The 23,847-nt window shown below is 51.7% G+C and overlaps 1 protein-coding gene across 2 annotated transcripts in view; it reads left to right on the top strand.

Moving 5' to 3' along the window:
* The window catches only part of LOC138371400 (uncharacterized), a 199,620-nt gene extending 176,243 nt beyond the window's left edge, over positions 1 to 23,377 (top strand). For both annotated transcript variants that reach the window (XM_069336184.1, XM_069336182.1), the window contains 4 exons: positions 7,222 to 7,923; positions 8,507 to 8,653; positions 20,313 to 20,495; positions 20,624 to 23,377. In XM_069336184.1, the coding sequence (XP_069192285.1) occupies positions 7,222 to 7,923; positions 8,507 to 8,653; positions 20,313 to 20,495; positions 20,624 to 21,136 (1,545 nt within the window). In that variant the 3' untranslated portion in view covers positions 21,137 to 23,377. The remainder of the gene's footprint in view (positions 1 to 7,221; positions 7,924 to 8,506; positions 8,654 to 20,312; positions 20,496 to 20,623) is intronic.
* The last annotated feature ends 470 nt before the right edge of the window (positions 23,378 to 23,847 follow it).

Here is a 23,847-nt window from a genome sequence, read left to right as displayed (position 1 = left end):
GTCAAAAAGCAACGAGGAGTGGCCAGCCAGTCACTCGCTACCACTCCCACCCTCAAAAATTCCTCACTCGCCAACATCCTCCTCCCACCATACTGTTTTTGCTTTTATTCACTACATACAGACATTATATATAATTATCTACATGTTTTGTTCACCATAACTGCTCATCTAAGCTGGCGTAGTGCACAAAGAGCATAGTGCATGGCCACCCTTACACAGCATGACAAGTCAGGAAGATGACGCCACCTCCCTCACCAAATTGGCTTCTCCCAACACTTCTTTTGCTCTTATTTCAATATACTGTATATGCACATTATATATTAGTATCTATATTTATGTTCACCGGAGTTAACCGCTAATCTTGTATGGTGACTGCAGACAGTAACAGGTGGCCACACACAACTGATGTTCCCTCCCTCCCTCAATGGTTCAAGGCCAGATGCACTAACATTCCTCCTTCAAGTATACTGTTTGTGGTATTATTACATTATATACACACACATTACATATAAGTATCTACATGTTTTGTTCACCATAACTGCTCATCTAAGCTGGTATAATGACCAAAGAGCATAGTGGCTACCCTTACACAGCATGACAACCCATGCAGATGTCGCCACCTCCCTCACCAAAATGGCTTCTCCTAACACTCCGTTTGGTGTTATTACACTATATATACACATTATATATAAGTACAGTGGTACCTCGAATAACGATCGCCTCATTTTGCGTAATGAACGGCCCAATCGCCGACAATTCGCCTCGTATGGCGACCGCTCGTTTGAATTTGTTTTCTTTTTACTTAAAATTACCATTAATTTTTTTACTTTAGAATTTTTAATCTACTTTTTTTCTTTGTTTTCTATTTTGTAATTTGCCATTCTTGCCTTGTTTTCCTGCAAACAGCCTTTTTATGCAGACAAGTATAGACCCAGAACTAAACCTCTTATCCACTATCTATGACAATCATCACTTCAATGATCAAAATTGCAGATATTTTACAGCACATGATATAAACAATGTATTAACAGATAATCACAATATCTCTGTAATCAACTTGAACGTTAGATCCCTAGGTAAACACTTCGATGATGTTAGTGCCTTGATTGAAAAAATTTGCCATTCTTGCCTTGTTTTCCTGCAAACAGCCTTTTTATGCAGACAAGTATAGACCCAGAACTAAACCTCTTATCCACTATCTATGACAATCATCACTTCAATGATCAAAATTGCAGATATTTTACAGCACATGATATAAACAATGTATTAACAGATAATCACAATATCTCTGTAATCAACGTTAGATCCCTAGGTAAACACTTCGATGATGTTAGTGCCTTGATTGAAACTATTGACAACAAATTCTCTTTTATTATACTTACTGAAACGTGGTTGAAAGAGGATAATACTCAACTCTTTAACATGCCTAACTACTCGGCAATTCACAACTGTCGTCAAATGCAGAGAGGTGGTGGTACTGCTCTTTACTACCACCAAGAACTAATATGCTTAAAAATAATTAGAACTAGAGACTGCTGTGGGGAGTATATCTTCGCCAGTTTCAGAGTCAAGGGTGCCGAGTCTGTCCTGTCTGTGGGTGCAGTCTATAGAATTCCTAACACTGATGTGTCTGAATTCAACTCAAACCTTAGAAATCTAATACTTGATAACAGATTGAACAAAAACCATCTAATTATCTCAGGGGACTTTAATATTGACCTCTGCGAGCCTGAACACCCTACTGCTGTTAGCTTCCTCAACTGTATGAATTCCTGCTTCCTCATACCCTTAATCAATAGACCAACTAGAATCACTGATGGTACTGCTACGACTCTAGAGCACATCTGGACCAACATAACCTCTCCGCTTACTTCAGGTATAATCACCGATAGCACTACAGACCATTACCCCACATTTCTCTTAACTAACATTAGCAAACCACCTCTAGAGACAAGGGAGTTAAGCTTTAGGCTGCACAATGAACCTGCTATAAACAATTTTATAACTGCTGCTGATAATGTCAACTGGGAGTCCGAGTTAGGTAACATAGGGGACATCAACCTAGCAGTGCATTCTTTTCTACAAACAACTCTTAGCCTTTATAACACCCACTGTCCTATGCTTACAAAACAAGTCACAAGCAAAAGACTTAACAATCCTTGGCTTACAAAGGGAATAGTTAAATCCATTAACAAAAAACACGACCTTGAGAAGAAGTATAGGCTAGGAACAGTCTCCAAAGAATTCTCAAAGAATTACTCGTTATTGCTATCTAAAATAATTAGACGAGCCAAAACTAAATACTATGAAGATAAATTTACTCTAATAAAGAGCAACATTAAAAAAACTTGGAGCACAATTTCACAAATATTGGGATCAAAGAAGATTTTAAATAACAAACCAACACTCCTTTCCAATAACGTTGGTCAGCTTTCAGCCTCTGATTCTGCTATTGAGTTCAATAGGTTCTTCTCTTCCATTGGGTCATCCCTTGCAAATGATATTCCATCTTCCTGTACTGATGTTAAGGACTATCTTACAGGTAACTATCCACAGTCTCTGTACCTAAAGCCAACTAGTTCCACTGATGTCAATGAAATAATCCTTTCCCTTAAAACCAAGTCTAGTGCCCTCGAGGAGATACCAACTTTAATTTACAAAAAATCCTCCAGATCTCTAGCCCCTGCTATTGCATTGCTCTTCAACAAGTCAATTGAACTCCAAACCTTTCCTGACATTCTAAAAAAAGCAAGAGTAACCCCTGTCTACAAATGTGGTGATCTCACAGATGTTAACAACTACAGACCTATATCAATCCTGCCTAACTTGTCAAAAATATTCGAAAAGCTAATCTACAAGCAGCTTTACTCTTTTCTAGCCAAACACAATATACTTAGCTCTGGTCAATATGGCTTCAGACCCAAAAAAGCACTAACGATGCACTTATTAGTATGATTAACTTAATTCACGCAGCTCTTGATAAAAAGGAGTTTCCTGTTGGGTTATTTGTGGACCTGCGTAAGGCTTTTGACACTGTCAACCATCAAAACCTTCTTCTTAAATTACATCATTATGGAGTTAGAGGACACTCCCTGCAATACCTCAAATCTTATCTTACTGACAGGCTCCAGTATGTTTCTGTGAATAATACAATTTCTCCCACCCTACCCATCAACATTGGTGTTCCTCAGGGCAGCATACTTGGCCCTCTCCTCTTTCTCATCTACATTAATGACCTTCCAAATGCCTCCCAACACCTCAAACCAATTCTATTTGCTGACGACACAACCTTCATTTACTCCAGTCCTGACCCCCTTGCTCTAAATGCCACAGTAAATACTGAGCTAGAGAAATTCCATCTTTGGCTAACTGCCAACAAACTCACCCTTAACATTGACAAAACGTTTTATATTCTGTTTGGCAATAAATCCTCTAATCAGATAAATCTCAAAATAAACAATACCCAAATTTGTAACAAATTAGATGGCAAATTCCTTGGCGTTCTCATCGACCACAAGCTGAATTTCCAGGGTCACATTCTAAATATATCAAAAAAAGTTTCGAAAACTGTTGGCATTCTTTCTAAGATCAGATATTATGTACCCCGCCCTGCCCTGGTTACTCTCTATTACTCCCTCATCTATCCATACCTCAACTATGGTATTTGTGCTTGGGGTTCTACTACCCAAAATCATTTACGTCCTCTTATTACCCAACACAAAGCTGCTATTAGGACAATATCCAACTCTGGCCCCAGACATCACTCGGTACCCTTACTCAAATCTCTGAATATGTTAGATATTAAGTCACTGCACATTCTCTCTTGTGTATTATACATATATAAAACGCTGAACTGTAATGCCAATCCTGACCTCAAAAGCTTCATTGAAGGTTGTAACAGAACCCATGAGCACCACACCAGAAATAAATACAGTTTTGATATTCCAAGAGTACAACTTAATCAAACTAGAAATGCTCTACAAATCAAGGGACCCAGAATGTGGAATGACCTTCCCAACCATGTTAAAGACTGTACCTCTCTCAACCAGTTTAAGATAAAAACTAAACACTACCTAATAAATTCCCTGTAACCTACCTCACTCCTCTATTGTCAACCCATGTCTGTTATTTTATTTTTTTTTTTTTTTAATCAACACTGTCAACCTATTGTATTTGTGCTGCTTTTTCAGTCATGTTCCCCCTTTTTTTTATCTTTATTTGTATTTGTTTTCAACACTTTTTATTCTTTATGCTCAATTAGTATTAAGTTCTAGATATTAATGTTTTTCTTGCCCGAAACGCATTGCGTAATAGTGGCTTTAGGCATTGTATGTACTAGCTCTATCTATATATCAATCCATTAATGTAACATCACATGTATGTATGTACCTTACCTGAATAAACATATTTATATTTATTTATTTATTTAATAACGACGACACCACATGGTGGGGTCGCGCTGCTTCTTGCACATTCTCGGATGCCTCCGACGATGCAAATAAATTATGTTATTTTTGTTTAAAGATGCTAATGATGCTGGGATATAAAAGGGTGTCTGCTGAGATGTTGCAAAGCAATGACTTTTTGGTAGAACAAAAGAAATTGAATTTGTTGAAAAACAACAAATGTCAAAAAGGTTCGTTCGGTGGTCGCCAGGTAGGCTGCTCCATGTTTCCTAAATAAAAAAAAAACATTGAAAAAAATTGAAAAACGGACAAATGCCATAAAGGTTCGTTCAGTGTTTGTCGGGTAGGCTGCTCCATTATTGAGACATAAATGAAAAATACAAAACAAATGGAACAAATTTAAAAAAAAGAAAGATTGCTATAATGGAGCAGCCTACCCGACAAAAGCTGAACGAATCTTTATGGCATTTGTTCGTTTTTCAATTTTTTATATTTTTTTTTTTATTAAAGAAACATGGAGCAGCCTACCTGGCAACCACAGCACGAACCTTTGTGACATGTGTTTTGTTTTTCAAAAAATTTCATTTTTTTGTTTTCATTTTATGTAACCCTTAAACTGGGCATGGCTATACAGTATATACGCCATGAGTAACATGTCTCACGGTGCTCATGGTGTATATAAACGCCATAGGGTGCCAGGCACGATTCAAATGGCCCGCGGCTACACGGGGTTCACACTAGCTTCCTCAAGGCTCTTGTAAACAGACACCATGTTTAAAAAAAATCATGGGCAATATTCTCTGGTGTGAGAGCCACAGTACTGTTGGAGCAACCAAGGCTGGCACACGCAGCATGAGCTAACAGCATTGCTGTTCAGCTTGTGACCACAGCATCGCCTAAAAATGTCAAAATAAATATGTAACTGCTATTATTTAGCGATGACAGTATTACAGATGACCCCTGGCTGTGATAAAAATGACCAGAATTGTGATAATAACAGGATTGTTGTGATAATTAGCACTGTGAGAGGAGTAATGCTGAGGGACGGAGGGAGATAGCATCATTTTCTGATTGTGTGGCCACCTGTTATTGTCTGCATTCACCATACCAGCTCAGTGGTTCTCTATGGTGAACACAAATGTAGATACTTATATATAATGTGTGTATATAGTGTAATAACAGCAAACAGTATTGTTGGGAGAGAAATTATAGTGCGCCTGACCTTGAATGAGTGAGGGATGCAGCCGCCAGCTGACTTTGTGTAGCGACGTCTCTTAGTGCCTGAACTACCTATATCAGCTTAGTTGTACAGTTGTGTTGAACAAAACATGTGATACTTATATATATAACGTCTGTATATAGTGAATAAAATAAAAAACAGGATGGTGGGAGGAGAAAGTGGGTGAGTGAGGCTTTGTTGAGGGAATGGCAACGAGTAACTGGCTGGTGTGTGGCGGTCACTCCTCGTTGCTTTTCGACTCATAATACCAACTTAGTGGTTTGTTATGGTGAACAAAACATGCAGATACTTATATATAACCTATGTCTAAAGTGTAATAAAAGTAAAACTGTTTGTTATTGTTTTATGAACATAATAATTGAATCACTGATATGCACACTATACTTTTGAGTATAGCGATGATTCACCCCTTTTATTATATAAATCTATCACACTACACACTATTGAATAATATTACTGAAAAAAAAATCTTCCAAGCTTCTAACATCGCTTGGACTCGAATTTATCTGATTGACTGTTACTCTTTGTGTTCTGTTCGACAGGAAATTGAGTATGCAGCATCCTACTTTTCCAGTTATTCCCATTGACGTCATTTTGTGAGCTATCACCCCATGGTCACATTTGTCGAACGCCTTTGCAAAGTCTGTGTATACAACATCTGCATTTTGCTTTTCTTCTTGGGCTTCTGTGATTTTGTCATAGTGGTTGAGTAACTGTGACAGACAGGATCTTCCCGTTCTAAATCCATGTTGTCCTGGATTGTGCAATTCATTGTTTTCCATAAAACTAGAAATTTGATTCCTAATCACTCTTTCAAACACTTTTATTGTGTGTGATGTTAGTGCAACTGGCCTATAATTTTTTGCCAAGGCTTTACTCCGCCCCTTGTGCAACGGAGCTATATCATCAAATGACCATCATTTGATGCTTATTACTGTCGCCTCTTATCTTGCAGCGCTGGCGGAGCCGCTCCAGCTTGTGTTTAGGGTGGATGTCATTTCCGCCCCATTCTGCAAGCTTTCTCATGTATAGTTTCACCTCTGGCCAGCTCATGCGCTGCCGGAACCGTCTTGGTCCTTGGACTGGGTGCTCTCTTTTGCCCTCTTTTCCTCGGTTTGTGGTGGCCCCTTCAGTTCAAGATTGTTTTCCAAGGTTCTGTTTCTGTTGGCATTGGCCTCTGGGGGTTGGGTTGGTGAGCTTCATGCTCTCCTGCGCAGGGGTTTTTGCTCTCAGTCTTGGTGGTCGGTTTGTTCAGTTGCAGCCGTCTATTTCTTTTCTGGTGGAGATTGAGATTGTGGCTTTCTGGAGGGGGTCCTTGGAACATTGATGCTTGGTTGATCAGGCTGGGAGTACATCATGTGTTGGGTCTGGTTGCGGCTCTCCGCCGTTATCTGCACACCTCGGCCTCAGTGGCCGGTTAGCAGTGCGAATTGAGAGTAGTGCAAATACCGAGGTTCCTCTGTACAAAGAAATTATGAAAATATTATGTAATTTTTATCGGGAAATATTGTGCATTACTGTAATATTACTTTTTGTTGTAAATACATCTAGCTTTACCAAAATAAATTTCCACAGGATAACAAACCAGAGGAATGTTCAGTGTGTTTTAACGATTATGATGACAATCAGCTACGCCCTCGCACACTGCCATGCGGCCATACATTCTGCTCCCAGTGTATTGACAATGCTATCAAGAATGGTCAGCTGACCTGCCCCAGCTGCCGTGCCGAGCACGCTGCCACAGCTGCTACTCAGTTCCCAATTAGCTACGCTGTGGAGGCTTTAGTTAGGAAACTCAAAAATATCCAGCTAACAACTGAGGAAGTAGTGCCAGCAAAACCTTATGAAGGTCCCGCCAGAGGCATCAGTAAGAAGTTACATTCCATGGTGGAGGAGCAGAAGAGCTTCATCAGCATCCTCATTACTAGCTGTGAAGAGGTACTGTCCCAGCTGGGCGAGTACCGGGGGCAGCTGGGGGACTGGAAGACTCATCACCTCCAGCTCCAGGACAGACTCTATGCTCTAGTAGAGCAGAACAAGTCAGCAATGCAGCTCTTGGAACTGGAGGATACCAGTGTGGTGGATATGACAACACATGGAGAGGAAGGGAAGACTCAGCTGCAGGCCATGTTGGGGAGCCTCGACACAGTCAACACAGCACAGGAAGTATTCATGACCATCAATGAAGTTGACCAATGCAACATGGAGGTAGAAAATTGGCTCCGGAAGTGCCAGGAACTCTTCCCAGATGTCAAGACTGTCCACACCTCAGTGAAGGTATGCTGCTGAAGGTCACATTGTTCTCACCCAACTGAGTGTAGTATTGCCTCTATATAAACACTTTTGACATGGAGGCACATCAAGATGAGAGTAGACTTTATATACAGGAAACATTTTTGTTAATAAAGTCAACTGTCATCTTGGTGTTTCTCTACACTGTGGTCAGTGTAGAGAAACATTACATATATTGTCAAATTACTTTACTTAGTCTGATGCTTCATTATAGTCCCGTTACTTTATTCAGTGCCTGATGTTTCATTATAGTCCAGTTACTTTACTCAGAGCCTGATGTTTCATTATAGTCCAGGTTCCACCATTAATGTTTGTGTTGGTAATGGCAGGTGCAGGAGACCATCAGGGCAGCCCTGGAGATGATGACCACAGAGACAGGTGCCACAGCTGACCCCCGTACACCTGGGAGACTCAGCCTCCACCATTAATGTTTGTGTTGGTAATGACAGGTGCAGGAGACCATCAGGGAGGCCCTGAAGATGATGACCACAGAGACAGGTGCCACAGCTGACCCCGTACACCTGGGAGACTCAGCCTCCACCATTAATGTTTGTGTTGGTAATGACAGGTGCAGGAGACCATCAAGGAGGCCCTGGAGATGATGACCACAGAGACAGGTGCCACAGCTGACTCCGAACACCTGGGAGACTCAGCCTCCAGCATCATGAATAAAGTTCAGGAAATCACTGGAGAGATCCCCCAGAAGCAATTAACAGTAAGTTTTTTATTTTCTCTCATAGTGTCTCAAACACATAGGTCATATCACAAGATATTGGGTTGTGTTTTGAGGAGAGGAAGCCTGTTCTTAGGTTTATCGGGGTTCCCCAAGGTCAACTACTGACTCTCCTTAATATACAATCCACAATAGTTGCCTAACTCCTGGATAGATATTTACTGGTAGGTGAACAGAGGCAATAGGTGAAAGGCAACAGGCAACAGGAAACATGTTAACCATTTCTGGCCTGCATGTTGATTGAACCTGTGATCCTCTATTGAACCCGGGATCCTGACCCCGTCACAGAGGCGCAGAGAGCGGGTGACACTCCACCAACCTACCAAGAAAGCATACTTGGTTGATACCTGGTTGATGGGGTTCTGGGAGTTCTACTCTTCAAGCCTGGCCCGAGGCCAGGCTTGACTTGTGAGAATTTGTCCACTAGGCTGTTGCTTGGAGCAGCCCGCAGGCCCACATATCCACCACAGCCCAGTTGGTCCGGCACTCCTTGGAGGAAACAATCTAGTTTCCTCTTGAAGATGTCCACGGTTGTTCCGGCAATATTTCTTATGCTCGCTGGGAGGACGTTGAACAACCGTGGATCTCTGATGTTGAATCCAGGAAGACAGCAAACCAAAACAGACCACTGATGGGTTTGAAGAGACTGAAGCCTTGAAACTGCCAACAAACTCCCAAACAATGCCAGCACAACCCCCTGCCAGTAGAGGGGGGCTGGAGCTACAGGTCCAGCACCAAACCCTGAGGCCTGTAGCTATAGGTCCAGCACCAACCCCTTTCCAGTAGAGGGGGGCTGGATCTACAGATCCAGCACCAACCCCCTGCTAGTAGAAGGGGGCTGGAGCTACAGCAACAACCCCCTGCCAGTAGAGAGGGGGCTGGAGCTACAGGTCCAGCACCAAACCTCTGCCAGTAGCGGGGGGCTGTACCTACAGGTCCAGCACCAACCCCTGCCAGTAGAGGAGGGTTAGAGCTACAGGTCCAGCACCAACCCCCTGCTAGTAGAGGGGGGCTGGAGCTACAGCACCAACCCCCTGCCAGTAGAGGGGGCTGGAGCTACAGGTCCAGCACCAACCCCCTGCCAGTAGAGGTGGGCTGGAGCTACAGGTCCAGCACCAACCCCTAGCCAGTAGAGGAGGGACTGGAGCTACAGATCCAGCACCAACCCCCCTGCCAGTAGAGGGGGGCTGGAGCTACAGGTCCAGCACCAACCCCCTGCTAGTAGAGGAGGGGCTGGAGCTACAGGTCCAGCACCAACCCCCTGCCAGTAGACGGGGGCTGGAGCTACAGGTCCAGCACGAACCCCTTGCCAGTAGAGGGGCGCTGGAGCTACAGGTCCAGTACCAATCCCCTGCCAGTAGAGGTGGGCTGGAGCTACAGGTTCAGAACTAACCACCCTGCCAGTAGAGAAGGGCTGGAGCTACAGGTCCTTCACCATCCCCCTGCCAGTAGAGGGGGGTGGAGCTACAGGTCCAGCACCAACCCCCTGCCAGTAGAGGGGGGCTGGAGCTACAGGTCCTTCACCAACCCCCTGCCAGTAGAGGGGGGCTGGAGCTACAGGTCCAGAACTAACCCCCAGCCAGTAGAGGGGGGCTGGAGCTACTGGTCCAGCGGTCCAGCACCAACCCCTGCCAGTAGAGGAGGGCTGGAGCGACAGGTCCAGCACCAACACCCTGCCAGTAGAGGGGGCTGGAGCTACAGGTCCAGCACCAACCCCATGTCAGTAGAGGGGGCTGGAGCTACAGGTCCAGCACCAACCCCATGCCAGTAAAGGGGGGCTGGAGCTACAGGTCCAGCACCAACCCCCCTAAAAGTAGAGGGGCGCTGGAGCTACAGGTCCAGAACCAACCCCCTGCCAGTAGAGGGGGAGCTGGAGCTACAGGTTCCGCACCAACCCTCTGCCAGTAGAGGGGGTTGGAGCTACAGGTCCAGCACCAACCCCCTGCCAGTGGAGGGGGCTGGAGCTACAGGTCCAGCACCAACCCCCCTGCCAGTAAAGTTGGGCTGGGGCTACAGGTCCAGCACCAACCCCCCTGAAAGTAGAGGGTCGCTGGAGCTAAAGGTCCCGCACCAACCCCCTGCCAGTAGAGAGGGGCTGGAGAGACAGGTCCAGCACTAACTCCCCATGTCAGTAGAGGGGGGTTGCAGCTACAGGTCCAGCAACAACCCCCTGCCAGTTGATGGCGGCTGGAGCTACAGGTCCAGCACCAACCCCCTGCCAGTAGAGTTGGGCTGGACCTACAGGTTCAGCACCAACCCCGCTGCCAGTAGAGGGGGGCTGCAGCTACAGGTCCAGCACCAACCACCTGCCAGTAGAGGGGGCTGGAGCTACAGGTCCAGCACCAACCCCTTGCCAGTAGAGAGGGGCTGGAGCTACAGTTCCAGCACCAACCCCCTGCCAGTAAAGGGGAGCTGGAGCTACAGGTCCATCTCCAAGCCCCTGCCAGTAGAGAGGGGCAGGAGCTACAGGTCCAGCTCGAACCCCCTGCCAGTAAAGGGGGGCTGGAGCTACAGGTCAAAAAAAAAACCCTGCAAGTAGAGGGGGGTCTGGAGCTACAGATCCAGGACCAACCCCTGCCAGTAGAGGGGGGCTGGAGCTACAGGTCCAGCTCCAAGCCCCTGCCAGTAGAGAGGGGCAGGAGCTAAAGGTCCAGCACCAACCCCATGCCAGTAGAGGGGGCTGGAACTACAGGTTCAGCACCAACCCCTTGCCAGATGAAAGAGTGCTGGAGCTACAGGTCCAGCTCGAACCCCCTGCCAGTAGAGAGGGGCAGGAGCTACAGGTCAAGCACCATCCCCCCGGCCAGTAGAGGGAGGCTGGAGCTACAGGTCCAGCACCAACCCCCTGTCAGTAGAGGGGGCTGGAGCTACAGGTCCAGCACCAACCTTTTGACAGTAGAGGGGGGCTGGGGCTACAGGTTCAGCACAAACCCACTGCCAGAAGAGGGGGCTGGAGCTACAGGTCCAGATCTAACTCCCAGCCAGTAGAGGGGGGCTGCAGCTACAGGTCCAGCACCAACCCCCTGCCAGTAGAGTGGGACTGGAGCTTCAGGTCAAGAATCAACCCCCTGCCAGTAGAAGGGGCTGGAGCTACAGGTCCAGCTCCAACCCCCTACCAGTAGAGAGGGGGGGGCTGGAGCTACAGGTCCAAAATCAACCCCCCCTGCCAGTAGAAGGGGCTGGAGCTAGAGGTCCAGAAGCAACCCCCTGCCAGTAGAGGGGGGGGGGGTCTGGAGCTACAGATCCAGGACCAACCCCCTGCCAGTAGAGGGGGGCTGGGGCTACAGGTCCAGCACAAACCCACTGCCAGAAGAGGGGGGGCTGGAGCTACAGGTCCAGCACCAACCCCGTGCCAGTAGAGGGGGCTGGAGCTACAGGTCCACTACCAACCCCTTGCCAGTAGAAAGGGGGCTGGAGCAACAGGTCCAGCACCAACCCCCTGCCAGAAGAGGGAGGCTGGAGCTACAGGTCCAGCACCAACCCCTTGCCAGTAGAGGTGGGCTGGAGCTACAGGTCCAGCACCAACCCGAAGCCAGTAGAGGAGGGGCTGGAGTTACAGGTCCAGCATCAACCCTTTGTCAGTAGAGGTGGGCTGGAGCTACAGGTCCAGCACCAACCCCCTGCCAGTAGAGGGGGGCTGGACCTACAGGTCCAGCACCAACCCCCTGCCATTAGAGGGAGGCAGGAGCTACAGGTCCAGCACCAACCTCTTGCCAGTAGAAAGGAGGCTGGAGCTACAGGTCCAGCACCAGCCCCCTCCCAGTAGAGGGGGGCTGGAACAACAGGTCCTGCACCAACCCCTTGCCAGTAGAAAGGGGGCTGGAGATGCGGGTCCAGCACCAACCCACTGCCAGTAGAGGAAGGCTGGAGCTACAGGTCCAGCATCAACCCTACTGCCAGTAGAAGGGGGGCTGGAGCTAGAAGTCTAGCACCAAACCTCTGCCAGTAGAAGAGGGCTGAAGCTACAGTCCCAGCATCAACCCCCTGTCAGTAGAAGGGGCTGGAGCTACAGGTCCAGTACCAACCCCCTGTCAGTAGAAGGGGCTGGAGCTACAGGTCCAGCACCAACCCCCTGCCAGTAGAGGTGGGCTGGAGCTACAGGTCCAGCACCAACCCCTTGCCAGTAGAGATGGGCTTGAGCGACAGGTCCAGCACCAACCCCCTGCCAGTAGAGGTGGGCTGGAGCTACAGGTCCAGCACCAACCCGAAGCCAGTAGAGGAGGGACTGGAGTTACAGGTCCAGCATCAACCCTTTGTCAGTAGAGGTGGGCTGGAGCTACAGGTCCAGCACCAACCCCCTGACAGTAGAGGGGGGCTGGAGCTACATGTTCAGCACCATCCCCCCTGCCAGTATAGAGGGGGACTGGACCTACAAGTCCAGCGCCAACCCCCTGCCAGTAGAGGTGGGCTGGAGCTACAGGTCAAGCACCAACCCCCTGCCAGTAGAGGTGGGCTGGAGCTACAGGTCCAGCACCAACCCCCCTGCCAGAATGGAGGGGTGTGAAGCTACAGGTCCAGCACCATCCCCCCTGCCAATAGAGGGGGGCTGGAGCTAGAGGTCCAGCACCAACCCCCTGCCAGAGTAGGGGGGTGGAGCTACAGGTCCAGTACCAACCCCCCTGCCAGTAGAGGGGCGCTGGAGCTACAGGTCCAGCACGAACCCACTGCCAGTAGAGGGGGGGCTGGAGCTACAGGTCCAGCACCAACCCACTGCCAGTAGAGGGGGGGCTGGAGCTACAGGTCCAGAACCAACCCCCTGCCAGTAGACGGGGGCTGGAGCTACAGGTCCAGCACCAACCCCCCCTGCCAGTATAGATGGGGATAGCTGGAGCTACAGGTCCAGAACCATCTCCCTGCCAGTAGAGGGGGGCTGGAACTACAGGTCCAGAACCAACCCCCTGCCAGTAGACGGGGGCTGGAGCTACAGGTCCAGCACCAACCCCCCTGACAGTAGAGGTAGGCTGGAGGTACAGGTCCAGCTCCAACCCCCCCTGCCAGTATAGATGGGGATAGCTGGAGCTACAGGTCCAGAACCATCTCCCTGCCAGTAGAGGGGGGCTGGAGCTACAGCTTCAGCACCAACCCCCTGCCAGTAGAAGTGGCCTGGAGCTACAGGTGCAGCACCAACCCCCTGTCAGTAGAGGGGGGCTGGAGCTATAGGTCCACCACCACCCTCTGCCAGTAGAACTATGGCTGGAGCTACAGGTTCAGAACCAACCCCCTGCCAGTAGAGGCGGGCTGGAGCTTCAGGTCCAGAATCAACCCCCTGCCAGTAGAGGGGGCTGGAGCTACAGGTCCAGCTCCAACCCCCTGCCAGTAGAGGGGGTCTGGAGCTACAGATCCAGGACCAACCCCCTGCCAGTAGAGGGGGGCTGGACCTACAGGTCCAGCACCAACCCCCTGCCAGTAGAGGGAGGCTGGAGGTACAGGTCCAGCACCAACCCTTGCCAGTAGAAAGGGGGCTGGAGCTACAGGTCCAGCACCAACCCCCTCCCAGTAGAGGGGGGCTGGAACTACAGGTCCAGCACCAACCCCTTGCCAGTAGAAAGGGGGCTGGAGCTACGGGTCCAGCACCAACCCACTGTCAGTAGAGGAAGGCTGGAGCTACAGGTCCAGAACCAACCCCCTGCCAGTAGAGGGGGGCTGGAGCTTCAGGTCCAGAATCAACCCCCTGCCAGTAGAGGGGGCTGGAGCTACAGGTCCAGCTCCAACCCCCTGCCAGTAGAGAGAGAGGGGGGGCTGAAGCTACAGGTCCAGAATCAACCCCCTGCCAGTAGAAGGGGCTGGAGCTTCAGATCCAGGACCAACCCCCTGCCAGTAGAGGGGGGCTGGACCTACAGGTCCAGCACCAACCCCCTGCCAGTAGAGGGAGGCTGGAGCTACAGGTCCAGCACCAACCCCTTGCCAGTAGAAAGGGGGCTGGAGCTACAGGTCCAGCACCAACCGCCTCCAAGTAGAGGGGGGCTGGAACTACAGGTCCAGCACCAACCCCTTGCCAGTAGAAAGGGGGCTGGAGCTACGGGTCCAGCACCAACCCACTGCCAGTAGAGGAAGGCTGGAGCTACAGGTCTAGCATCAACCCTACTGCCAGTAGAAGGGGGGCTGGAGCTAGAAGTCTAGCACCAAACCTCTGCCAGTAGAAGAGGGCTGAAGCTACAGTCCCAGCATCAACCCCCTGTCAGTAGAAGGGGCTGGAGCTACAGGTCCAGCACCAACCCCCTGTCAGTAGAAGGGGCTGGAGCTACAGGTCCAGCACCAACCTCCTGCCAGTAGAGGGGGGCTGTAGATACATGTCCAGCATCAACCCCCTGCCCGTAGAGGTGGGCTGGAGCTACAGGTCCAGTACCAACCCCCTGCCAGTAGAGATGGGCTTGAGCTACAGGTCCAGCATCAACCCCCTGCCAGTAGATGGGGGCTGGAGCTAAAGGTCCAGCACCAACCCCCCTGCCAGAATGGAGGGGTGTGAAGCTACAGGTCCAGCACCATCCCCCTGCCAATAGAGGGGGGCTGGAGATAGAGGTCCAGCACCAACCCCCTGCCAGAGTAGGGGGGTGGAGCTACAGGTCCAGTACCAACCCCCCTGCAAGTAGAGGGGCGCTGGATCTACAGGTCCAGCACGAACCCACTGCCAGTAGAGTGGGGGGGGGGGGGCTGGAGCTACAGGTCCAGCACCAACCCACTGCCAGTAGAGGGGGGGCTGGAGCTACAGGTCCAGAACCAACCCCCTGCCAGTTGATTGGGGCTGGAGCTAAAGGTCCAGCACCAACCCCCCTGACAGTAGAGGTAGGCTGGAGGTACAGGTCCAGCACCAACCCCCCCTGCCAGTATAGATGGGGATAGCTGGAGCTACAGGTCCAGAACCATCTCCCTGCCAGTAGAGGGGGGCTGGAGCTACAGCTTCAGCACTAACCCTCTGCCAGTAGAAGTGGGCTGGAGCTACAGGTCCAGAACCAACCCCCTGCCAGTAGAGGGGGGCTGGAGCATCAGGTCCAGAATCAACCCGCTGCCAGTAGAGGTGGGCTGGAGCTACAGGTCCAGCACCAACTCGAAGCCAGTAGAGGAGGGGCTGGAGTTACAGGTCCAGCATCAACCCTTTGTCAGTAGAGGTGGGCTGGAGCTACAGGTCCAGCACCAACCCCCTGCCAGTAGAGGGGGGCTGGAGCTACAGGTTCAGCACCATCCCCCCTGCCAGTATAGAGGGGGACTGGACCTACAGGTCCAGCGCCAACCCTGTGCCAGTAGAGGTGGGCTGGAGCTACAGGTCCAGCACCAACCCCCTGCCAGTAGAGATGGGCTTGAGCTACAGGTCCAGTACCAACCCCCTGCCAGAGTTGGGGGATGGAGCTACAGGTCCAGCACCATCCCCCCTGCCAATAGAGGGGGGCTGGAGCTAGAGGTCCAGCACCAACACCCTGCCAGAGTTCTGGGATGGAGCTACAGGTCCAGTACCAACCCCCCTGCCAGTAGAGGGGCGCTGGAGCTACAGGTCTAGCACGAACCCACTGCTAGTAGAGGGGGGCTTGAGCTACTGGTCCAGCATCAACCCCCTGTCAGTAGAAGGGGCTGGAGCTACAGGTCCAGCACCAACCCCCTGTCAGTAGAAGGGGCTGGAGCTACAGGTCCAGCACCAACCCCCTGCCAGTAGAGGGGGGCTGTAGATACAGGTCCAGCACCAACCCCCTGCCAGTAGAGGTGGGCTGGAGGTACAGGTCCAGCACCAACCCCCTGCCAGTAGAGATGGGCTTGAGCTACAGGTCCAGCACCAACCCCCTGCCAGTAGAGGTGGGCAGGAGCTACAGGTCCAGCACCAACCCGAAGCCAGTAGAGGAGGGGCTGGAGTTACAGGTCCAGCATCAACCCTACTGCCAGTAGAAGGGGGGCTGGAGCTAGAAGTCTAGCACCAAACCTCTGCCAGTAGAAGAGGGCTGAAGCTACAGTCCCAGCATCAACCCCCTGTCAGTAGAAGGGGCTGGAGCTACAGGTCCAGAACCAACCCCCTGTCAGTAGAAGGGGCTGGAGCTACAGGTCCAGCACCAACCCCCTGCCAGTAGAGGGGGGCTGTAGATACACGTCCAGCACCAACCCCCTGCCAGTAGAGGTGAGCTGGAGCTACAGGTCCAGCACCAACCCCCTGCCAGTAGAGATGGGCTTGAGCTACAGGTCCAGCACCAACCCCCTGCCAGTAGAGGTGGGCTGGAGCTACAGGTCCAGCACCAACCCGAAGCCAGTAAAGGAGGGGCTGGAGTTACAGGTCCAGCATCAACCCTTTGTCAGTAGAGGTGGGCTGGAGCTACAGGTCCAGCACCAACCCCCTGCCAGTAGAGGGGGGCTGGAGCTACAGGTTCAGCACCATCCCCCCTGCCAGTATAGAGGGGGACTGGACCTACAGGTCCAGCGCCAACCCTCTGCCAGTAGTGGTGGGCTGGAGCTACAGGTCCAGCACCAACCCCCCTGCCAGTATAGAGGGGGACTGGACCTACAGGTCCAGCGCCAACCCTCTGCCAGTAGTGGTGGGCTGGAGCTACAGGTCCAGCACCAACCCCCCTGCCAGAATGGAGGGGTGTGAAGCTACAGGTCCAGCACGATCCCCCCTGATAATAGAGGGGGGCTGGAGCTAGAGGTCCAGCACCAACCCCCTGCCAGAGTAGGGGGGTGGACCTACAGGTCCAGTACCAACCCCCCTGCCAGTAGAGGGGCGCTGGAGCTACAGGTCCAGCACGAACCCACTGCCAGTAGAGGGGGGGCTGGAGGTACAGGTCCAGCACCAACCCCCTGCCAGTAGAGGGAGGCTGGAGCTACAGGTCCAGCACCAACCCCTTGCCAGTAGAAAGGGGGCTGGAGCTACAGGTCCAGCACCAACCCCCTCCCAGTAGATGGGGGCTGGAACTACAGGTCCAGCACCAACCCCTTGCCAGTAGAAAGGGGGCTGGAGCTACGGGTCCAGCACCAACCCACTGCCAGTAGAGGAAGGCTGGAGCTACAGGTCCAGCATCAACCCTACTGCCAGTAGAAGGGGGGGCTGGAGCTAGAAGTCTAGCACCAAACCTCTGCCAGTAGAAGAGGGCTGAAGCTACAGTCCCAGCATCAACCCCCTGTCAGTAGAAGGGGCTGGAGCTACAGGTCCAGCACCAACCCCCTGTCAGTAGAAGGGGCTGGAGCTACAGGTCCAGCACCAACCCCCTGCCAGTAGAGGGGGGCTGTAGATACAGGTCCAGCACCAACCCCCTGCCAGTAGAGATGGGCTTGAGCTACAGGTCCAGCACCAACCCGAAGCCAGTAGAGGTGGGCTGGAGCTACAGGTCCAGCACCAACCCCCTGCCAGTAGAGGGGGGCTGGAGCTACAGGTCCAGCACCAACCCCCCTGCCAGAATGGAGGGGTGTGAAGCTACAGGTCCAGCACCATCCCCCCTGCCAATAGAGGGGGGCTGGAGCTAGAGGTCCAGCACCAACCCCCTGCCAGAGTAGGGGGGTGGAGCTACAGGTCCAGTACCAACCCCCCTGCCAGTAGAGGGGCGCTGGAGCTACAGGTCCAGCACGAACCCACTGCCAGTAGAGGGGGGGCTGGAGCTACAGGTCCAGCACCAACCCACTGCTAGTAGAGGGGGGCTAGAGCTACTGGTCCAGAACCAACCCCCTGCCAGTAGAAGTGGGCTGGAGCTACAGGTCCAGCACCAACCCCCTCCAAGTAGAGGGGGGCTGGAGCTATAGGTCCAGCACCAACTCCCTGCCAGTAGAAGTGGGCTGGAGCTACAGGTCCAGCACCAACCCACTGCCAGTAGAGGGGGTCTGGAGCTACAGGTCCAGCACCACCCTCTGCCAGTAGAGGGGGGGCTGGAGCTACAGGTCCAGAACCAACCCACTGCCAGTAGCGGGGGGGCTGGAACTACAGGTCCAGAACCAACCCCCTGCCAGTAGACGGGGGCTGGAGCTACAGGTCCAGCACCAACCCCCCTGACAGTAGAGGTAGGCTGGAGATACAGGTCCAGCACCAACCCCCCCTTCCAGTATAGATGGGGGATAGCTGGAGCTACAGGTCCAGAACCATCTCCCTGCCAGTAGAGGGGGGCTGGAGCTACAGCTTCAGCACCAACCCCCTGCCAGTAGAAGTGGGCTGGAGCTACAGGTGCAGCACCAACCCCCTGTCAGTAGAGGGGGGCTGGAGTTACAGGTCCAGAACCACCCCCCTCCCCTGCCAGTAGATCGGGGCTGGAGCTACAGGTCCAGCACTAACCCCCTGCTAGTAGAGGTAGGCTGGAGCTACAGGTCTAGCACCAACCCCCTGCCAATAGAGGGGGGAGGGGGGCTGGAGCTACAGGTCCAGCACCAACCCCTTGCGAGTAGAGGTGGGCTGGAGCTACAGGTCCAGCACCATCCTCTGCCAGTAGAGTGGGGCTGGAGCTACAGGTCCAGCACCAACCCCTTGCCAGTAAAGGTGGGCTGGAGCTACAGGTCCAGCACCACTTGCTGCCAGTAGAAGGGGGGGGGGGGGCAGGAGCTACGGGTCCAGAACCAACCCCCTGCCAGTAGAGGGGGACTGGAGCTACAGGTCCAGCGCCAACCCCCTGCCAGTAGAGGTGGGCTGGAGCTACAGGTCCAGCACCAACCCCCTGCCAGTAGAGATGGGCTGGAGCTACAGGTCCAGCACCAACCCCCTGCCAGTATGGAGGTGTGTGAAGATACAGGTCCAGCACCATCTCCCCTGCCAGTAGAGGGGGGGCTGGAGCTACAGGTCCAGCACCAACCCCCTGCCAGTAGTGGGGGCTGTAGCTATAGGTCCAGCACTAACCCCCTGCCACTAGAGGGGGGGGCTGGAGCTACAGGTCCAGCACTAAACCCCTGCCAGTAGAGGGGGGGCTGGAGCTACAGGTCCAGCACCAACACCCCTGCCAGTAGAGGGGGGGCTGGAGCTACAGGTCCAGCACCAACCCCCTGCCAGTAGTGGGGGCTGTAGCTACAGGTCCAGCACTAACCCCCTGCCACTAGAGGGGGGGGGGCTGGAGCTACAGGTCCAACACCAACCCCCTGCCAGTATGGAGGGGTGTGAAGCTACAAGTCCAGCACCATTCCCCCTGCCAGTAGAGGGTGGCTGGAGCTACAGGTCCAGCACCAACCCCCCCTGCTATTAGAGGGGACTGGAGCTACAGGTCTAGCACCAGCCCCCTGCCAGTAGAAGGGGGCTGGAGGTACAGGTCCAGCATAATGGGGCAGACACTGTCCACAGGTGATAATGGGGCTGACACTGACCACAGGTGATAATGGGGCTGACATTGACCACAAGTGATAATGGGGCTGACATTGACCACAAGTGATAATGGGGCTGACATTGACCACAAGTGATAATGGGGCTGACACTGTCCACAGGTGATAATGGGGCTGACAATGCCCACAGGTTATAATGGGGCTGACACTGACCACAGGTGATAATGGGGCTGACACTGACCACAGGTGATAATGGGGCTGACACTGACCACAGGTGATAATGGGGCTGACACTGACCATAGGTGATAATGTTGCTGACACTCTCCACAGGTGATAATGGGGCTGACACTGACCACAGGTGATAATGGGGCTGACACTGACCACAGGTGATAATGATGCTGACACTGTCCACAGGTGATAATGGGGCTGACACTGTCCACAGGTTGAGGACCTTCGCAGGATGGTGAGGGAGCCCGTCAAGAGGCTGGTGGAGGCTGGCCGGGTGTTGGCAGTCCAGGAAGACCAAGATGGCCGCTGCTCCGCTAGGATAACTCTACAAGACGGACAGCTGTACCTCCACCCACTCCTGCGTCAGCCCACGCCCACCCACGCCCACACCCTCCAGGTCACTTTATTACACCCACTAGTCTTACTGACATTACTGACTTACTGAGTTATCATAATATGATATATATATTATATGATAACATTTTGTTATACATTTATCAGCATGATATATTTCATTTTCTGCAGGAAAGTGAGGTTGTGGGCGTGCTGGAGCCCTCCTGCACCCTGGCGTTCCTTGACCTCAGGTGGGCGGGGTCAACAAGAGGGCGGGTCACCATCCGGCTGACCCCTGACACTCCGCTGGCCAGACAGTTTGTGTTGTTGTGTACGGGCCAGCGGGGCCACACCTACCGCAACACTAAACTGTTGCAGGTGTGGGACAAGGGTGAGCCGGGGGAGTGTGTGAGGGGCGGAGACTACGAGAGTAATGATGGTAAGGGAGGAGCCCCACTGCTGCCTGACCTCCAGGGGCAGTACCGGGAGTCAGGCCGGGCAGGAGCTGTGTGGGCCTGGTGGGGGCCGGGGGATCCCACGAGTGCCCAGTTCGCCATCACCACCAGGGACCTCCAGGATGGTCGCCAGTGGTCAGATGTCTTGGGTGATGTGGTGAGCGGTCTGGATGTGGTGAGGGCAGCAGTCAACCACAGTGACATTAAGGAGGTGACTGTGGTGGACTGTGGTGTTGTGCTGCCACTCTAGTTCATTGTACCACCACCATCACTACTGTGGTGTTGTGCTGCCACTCTAGTTCACTGTACCACCACCATCACTACTGTGGTGTTGTGCTGCCACTCTAGTTCACTGTACCATCACCATCACTACTGTGGTGTTGTGCTGCCACTCTAGTTCACTGTACCACCACTACTGTGGTGCTTTACTGCCACTCTAGTTCACTGTACCATCACTATCACTACTGTGGTGATGTGCTGCCACTCTAGTTCACTGTACCATCACTATCACTACTGTGGTGATGTGCTGCCACTCTAGTTCACTGTACCATCACCATCACTACTGTGGTGTTGTGCTGCCACTCTAGTTCACTGTACCACCACTATCACTACTGTGGTGTTGTACTGCCACTCTAGTTCACTGTACCACCACCATCACTACTGTGGTGTTGTGCTGCCACTCTAGTTCACTGTACCATCACTACTGTGGTGTTGTGCTGCCACTAGTTCACTGTACCACCATCATCACTACTGTGGTGTTGTGCTGCCACTCTAGTTCACTGTACCATCACTACTGTGGTGTTGTGCTGCCACTCTAGTTCACTGTACCATCACCATCACTACTGTTGTGTTGTGCTGCCACTCTAGTTCACTGTACCACCACCATCACAAATGTGGTGTTATGCTGCCACTCTTGTTCACTGTACCATCACCATCACTACTGTGGTGTTGTGCTGCCACTCAAGTTCACTGTACCACCACCATCACAAATGTGGTGTTGTGCTGCCACTCTAGTTCACTGTACCACCACCATCACTACTGTGGCGTTGTACTGCCACTCTAGTTCACTGTACCACCACCATCACTACTGTGGTGTTGTGCTGACACTCTAGTTCACTGTACCATCACCATCACTACTGTGGTGTTGTGCTGCCACTCTAGTTCACTGTATCACCATCACTACTGTGGTGTTGTGCTGCCACTCTAGTTCACTGTACCATCACTACTGTGGTGTTGTGCTGCCACTCTAGTTCACTGTACCACCACCATTACTACTGTGGTGTTTTGCTGCCACTCTAGTTCACTGTACCACCACCATCACTACTGTGGTGTTGTGCTGCCACTCTAGTTCACTGTACCACCATTACTACTGAGGTGTTGTGCTGCCGCTCTAGTTCACTGTACCACCACCATCACTACTGTGGTGTTGTGCTGCCGCTCTAGTTCACTGTACCATCACCATCACTGCTGTGGTGTTGTGCTGCCACTCTAGTTCACTGTACCACCATCACTACTGAGGTGTTGTGCTGCCGCTCTAGTTCACTGTACCACCACCATCACTACTGTGGCGTTGTACTGCCACTCTAGTTCACTGTACCACCACCATCACTACTGTGGTGTTGTGCTGACACTCTAGTTCACTGTACCATCACCATCACTACTGTGGTGTTGTGCTGCCACTCTAGTTCACTGTACCACCATCACTACTGAGGTGTTGTGCTGCCGCTCTAGTTCACTGAACCACCACCATCACTACTGTGGTGTTGTCCTGCCACTCTAGTTCACTGTATCACCATCACTACTGTGGTGTTGTGCTGCCACTCTAGTTCACTGTACCATCACTACTGTGGTGTTGTGCTGCCACTCTAGTTCACTGTACCACCACCATCACTACTGTGGTGTTGTGCTGCCACTCTAGTTCACTGTACCACCACCATCACTACTGTGGTGTTGTGCTGCCACTCTAGTTCACTGTACCACCATCACTACTGAGGTGTTGTGCTGCCGCTCTAGTTCACTGTACCACCACCATCACTACTGTGGTGTTGTGCTGCCGCTCTAGTTCACTGTACCATCACCATCACTACTGTGGTGTTGTGCTGCCACTCTAGTTCACTGTACCGCCATCACTACTGAGGTGTTGTGCTGCCGCTCTAGTTCACTGTACCACCACCATCACTACTGTGGTGTTGTGCTGCCACTCTAGTTCACTGTACCACCACCATCACTACTGTGGTGTTGTGCTGCCACTCTAGTTCACTGTACCATCACCATCACTACTGTGGTGTTGTGCTGCCACTCTAGTTCACTGTACCACCACCATCACTACTGTGGTGTTGTGCTGCCACTCTAGTTCACTGTACCACCACCATCACTACTGTGGTGTTGTGCTGCCACTCTAGTTCACTGTACCACCATCACTACTGAGGTGTTGTGCTGCCGCTCTAGTTCACTGTACCACCACCATCACTACTGTGGTGTTGTGCTGCCACTCTAGTTCACTGTACCACCATCACTCCTGCATCACCATGGACTGCGTGTTTTGATACCAATGTAATTTATAGACAGACTTTTATCACTATATCATCATAACTTCACTATCTTTGGTATTTAACACTTTGGTATTATACTTTGGTATCATATGCCTGACAATCACGGCTGTATCACCATCAATGCTATATCTTCTCAGTACTGTAACCTATCATTGCTATATCACTGTAGCTTCACTATCACCTCCATGTCACCATCACCTCAGGCCCCACACTTGGGGTCATATACTGACTATGTTGAGTAACAAATTGTTGGTGTCACTATATGAGAGCTGTTGTCTCTGTTATATCACCAACAGCTCACTAACACATAACACTATCACTGCTACACCAACATCATTTCACTTTCTCTGCATTATCTCCTCACACTGATATTTTCTCCTTACATTCACTGATATATTACTATCACTGC

The sequence above is a fragment of the Procambarus clarkii genome, chromosome 35 (assembly GCF_040958095.1).
Source record: "Procambarus clarkii isolate CNS0578487 chromosome 35, FALCON_Pclarkii_2.0, whole genome shotgun sequence".
Taxonomy (NCBI): Eukaryota; Metazoa; Arthropoda; class Malacostraca; order Decapoda; family Cambaridae; genus Procambarus; species Procambarus clarkii.
The sequence above is the reverse complement of the archived record's forward strand: the minus strand, read 5'-3'. Positions and strand labels throughout refer to the sequence as shown.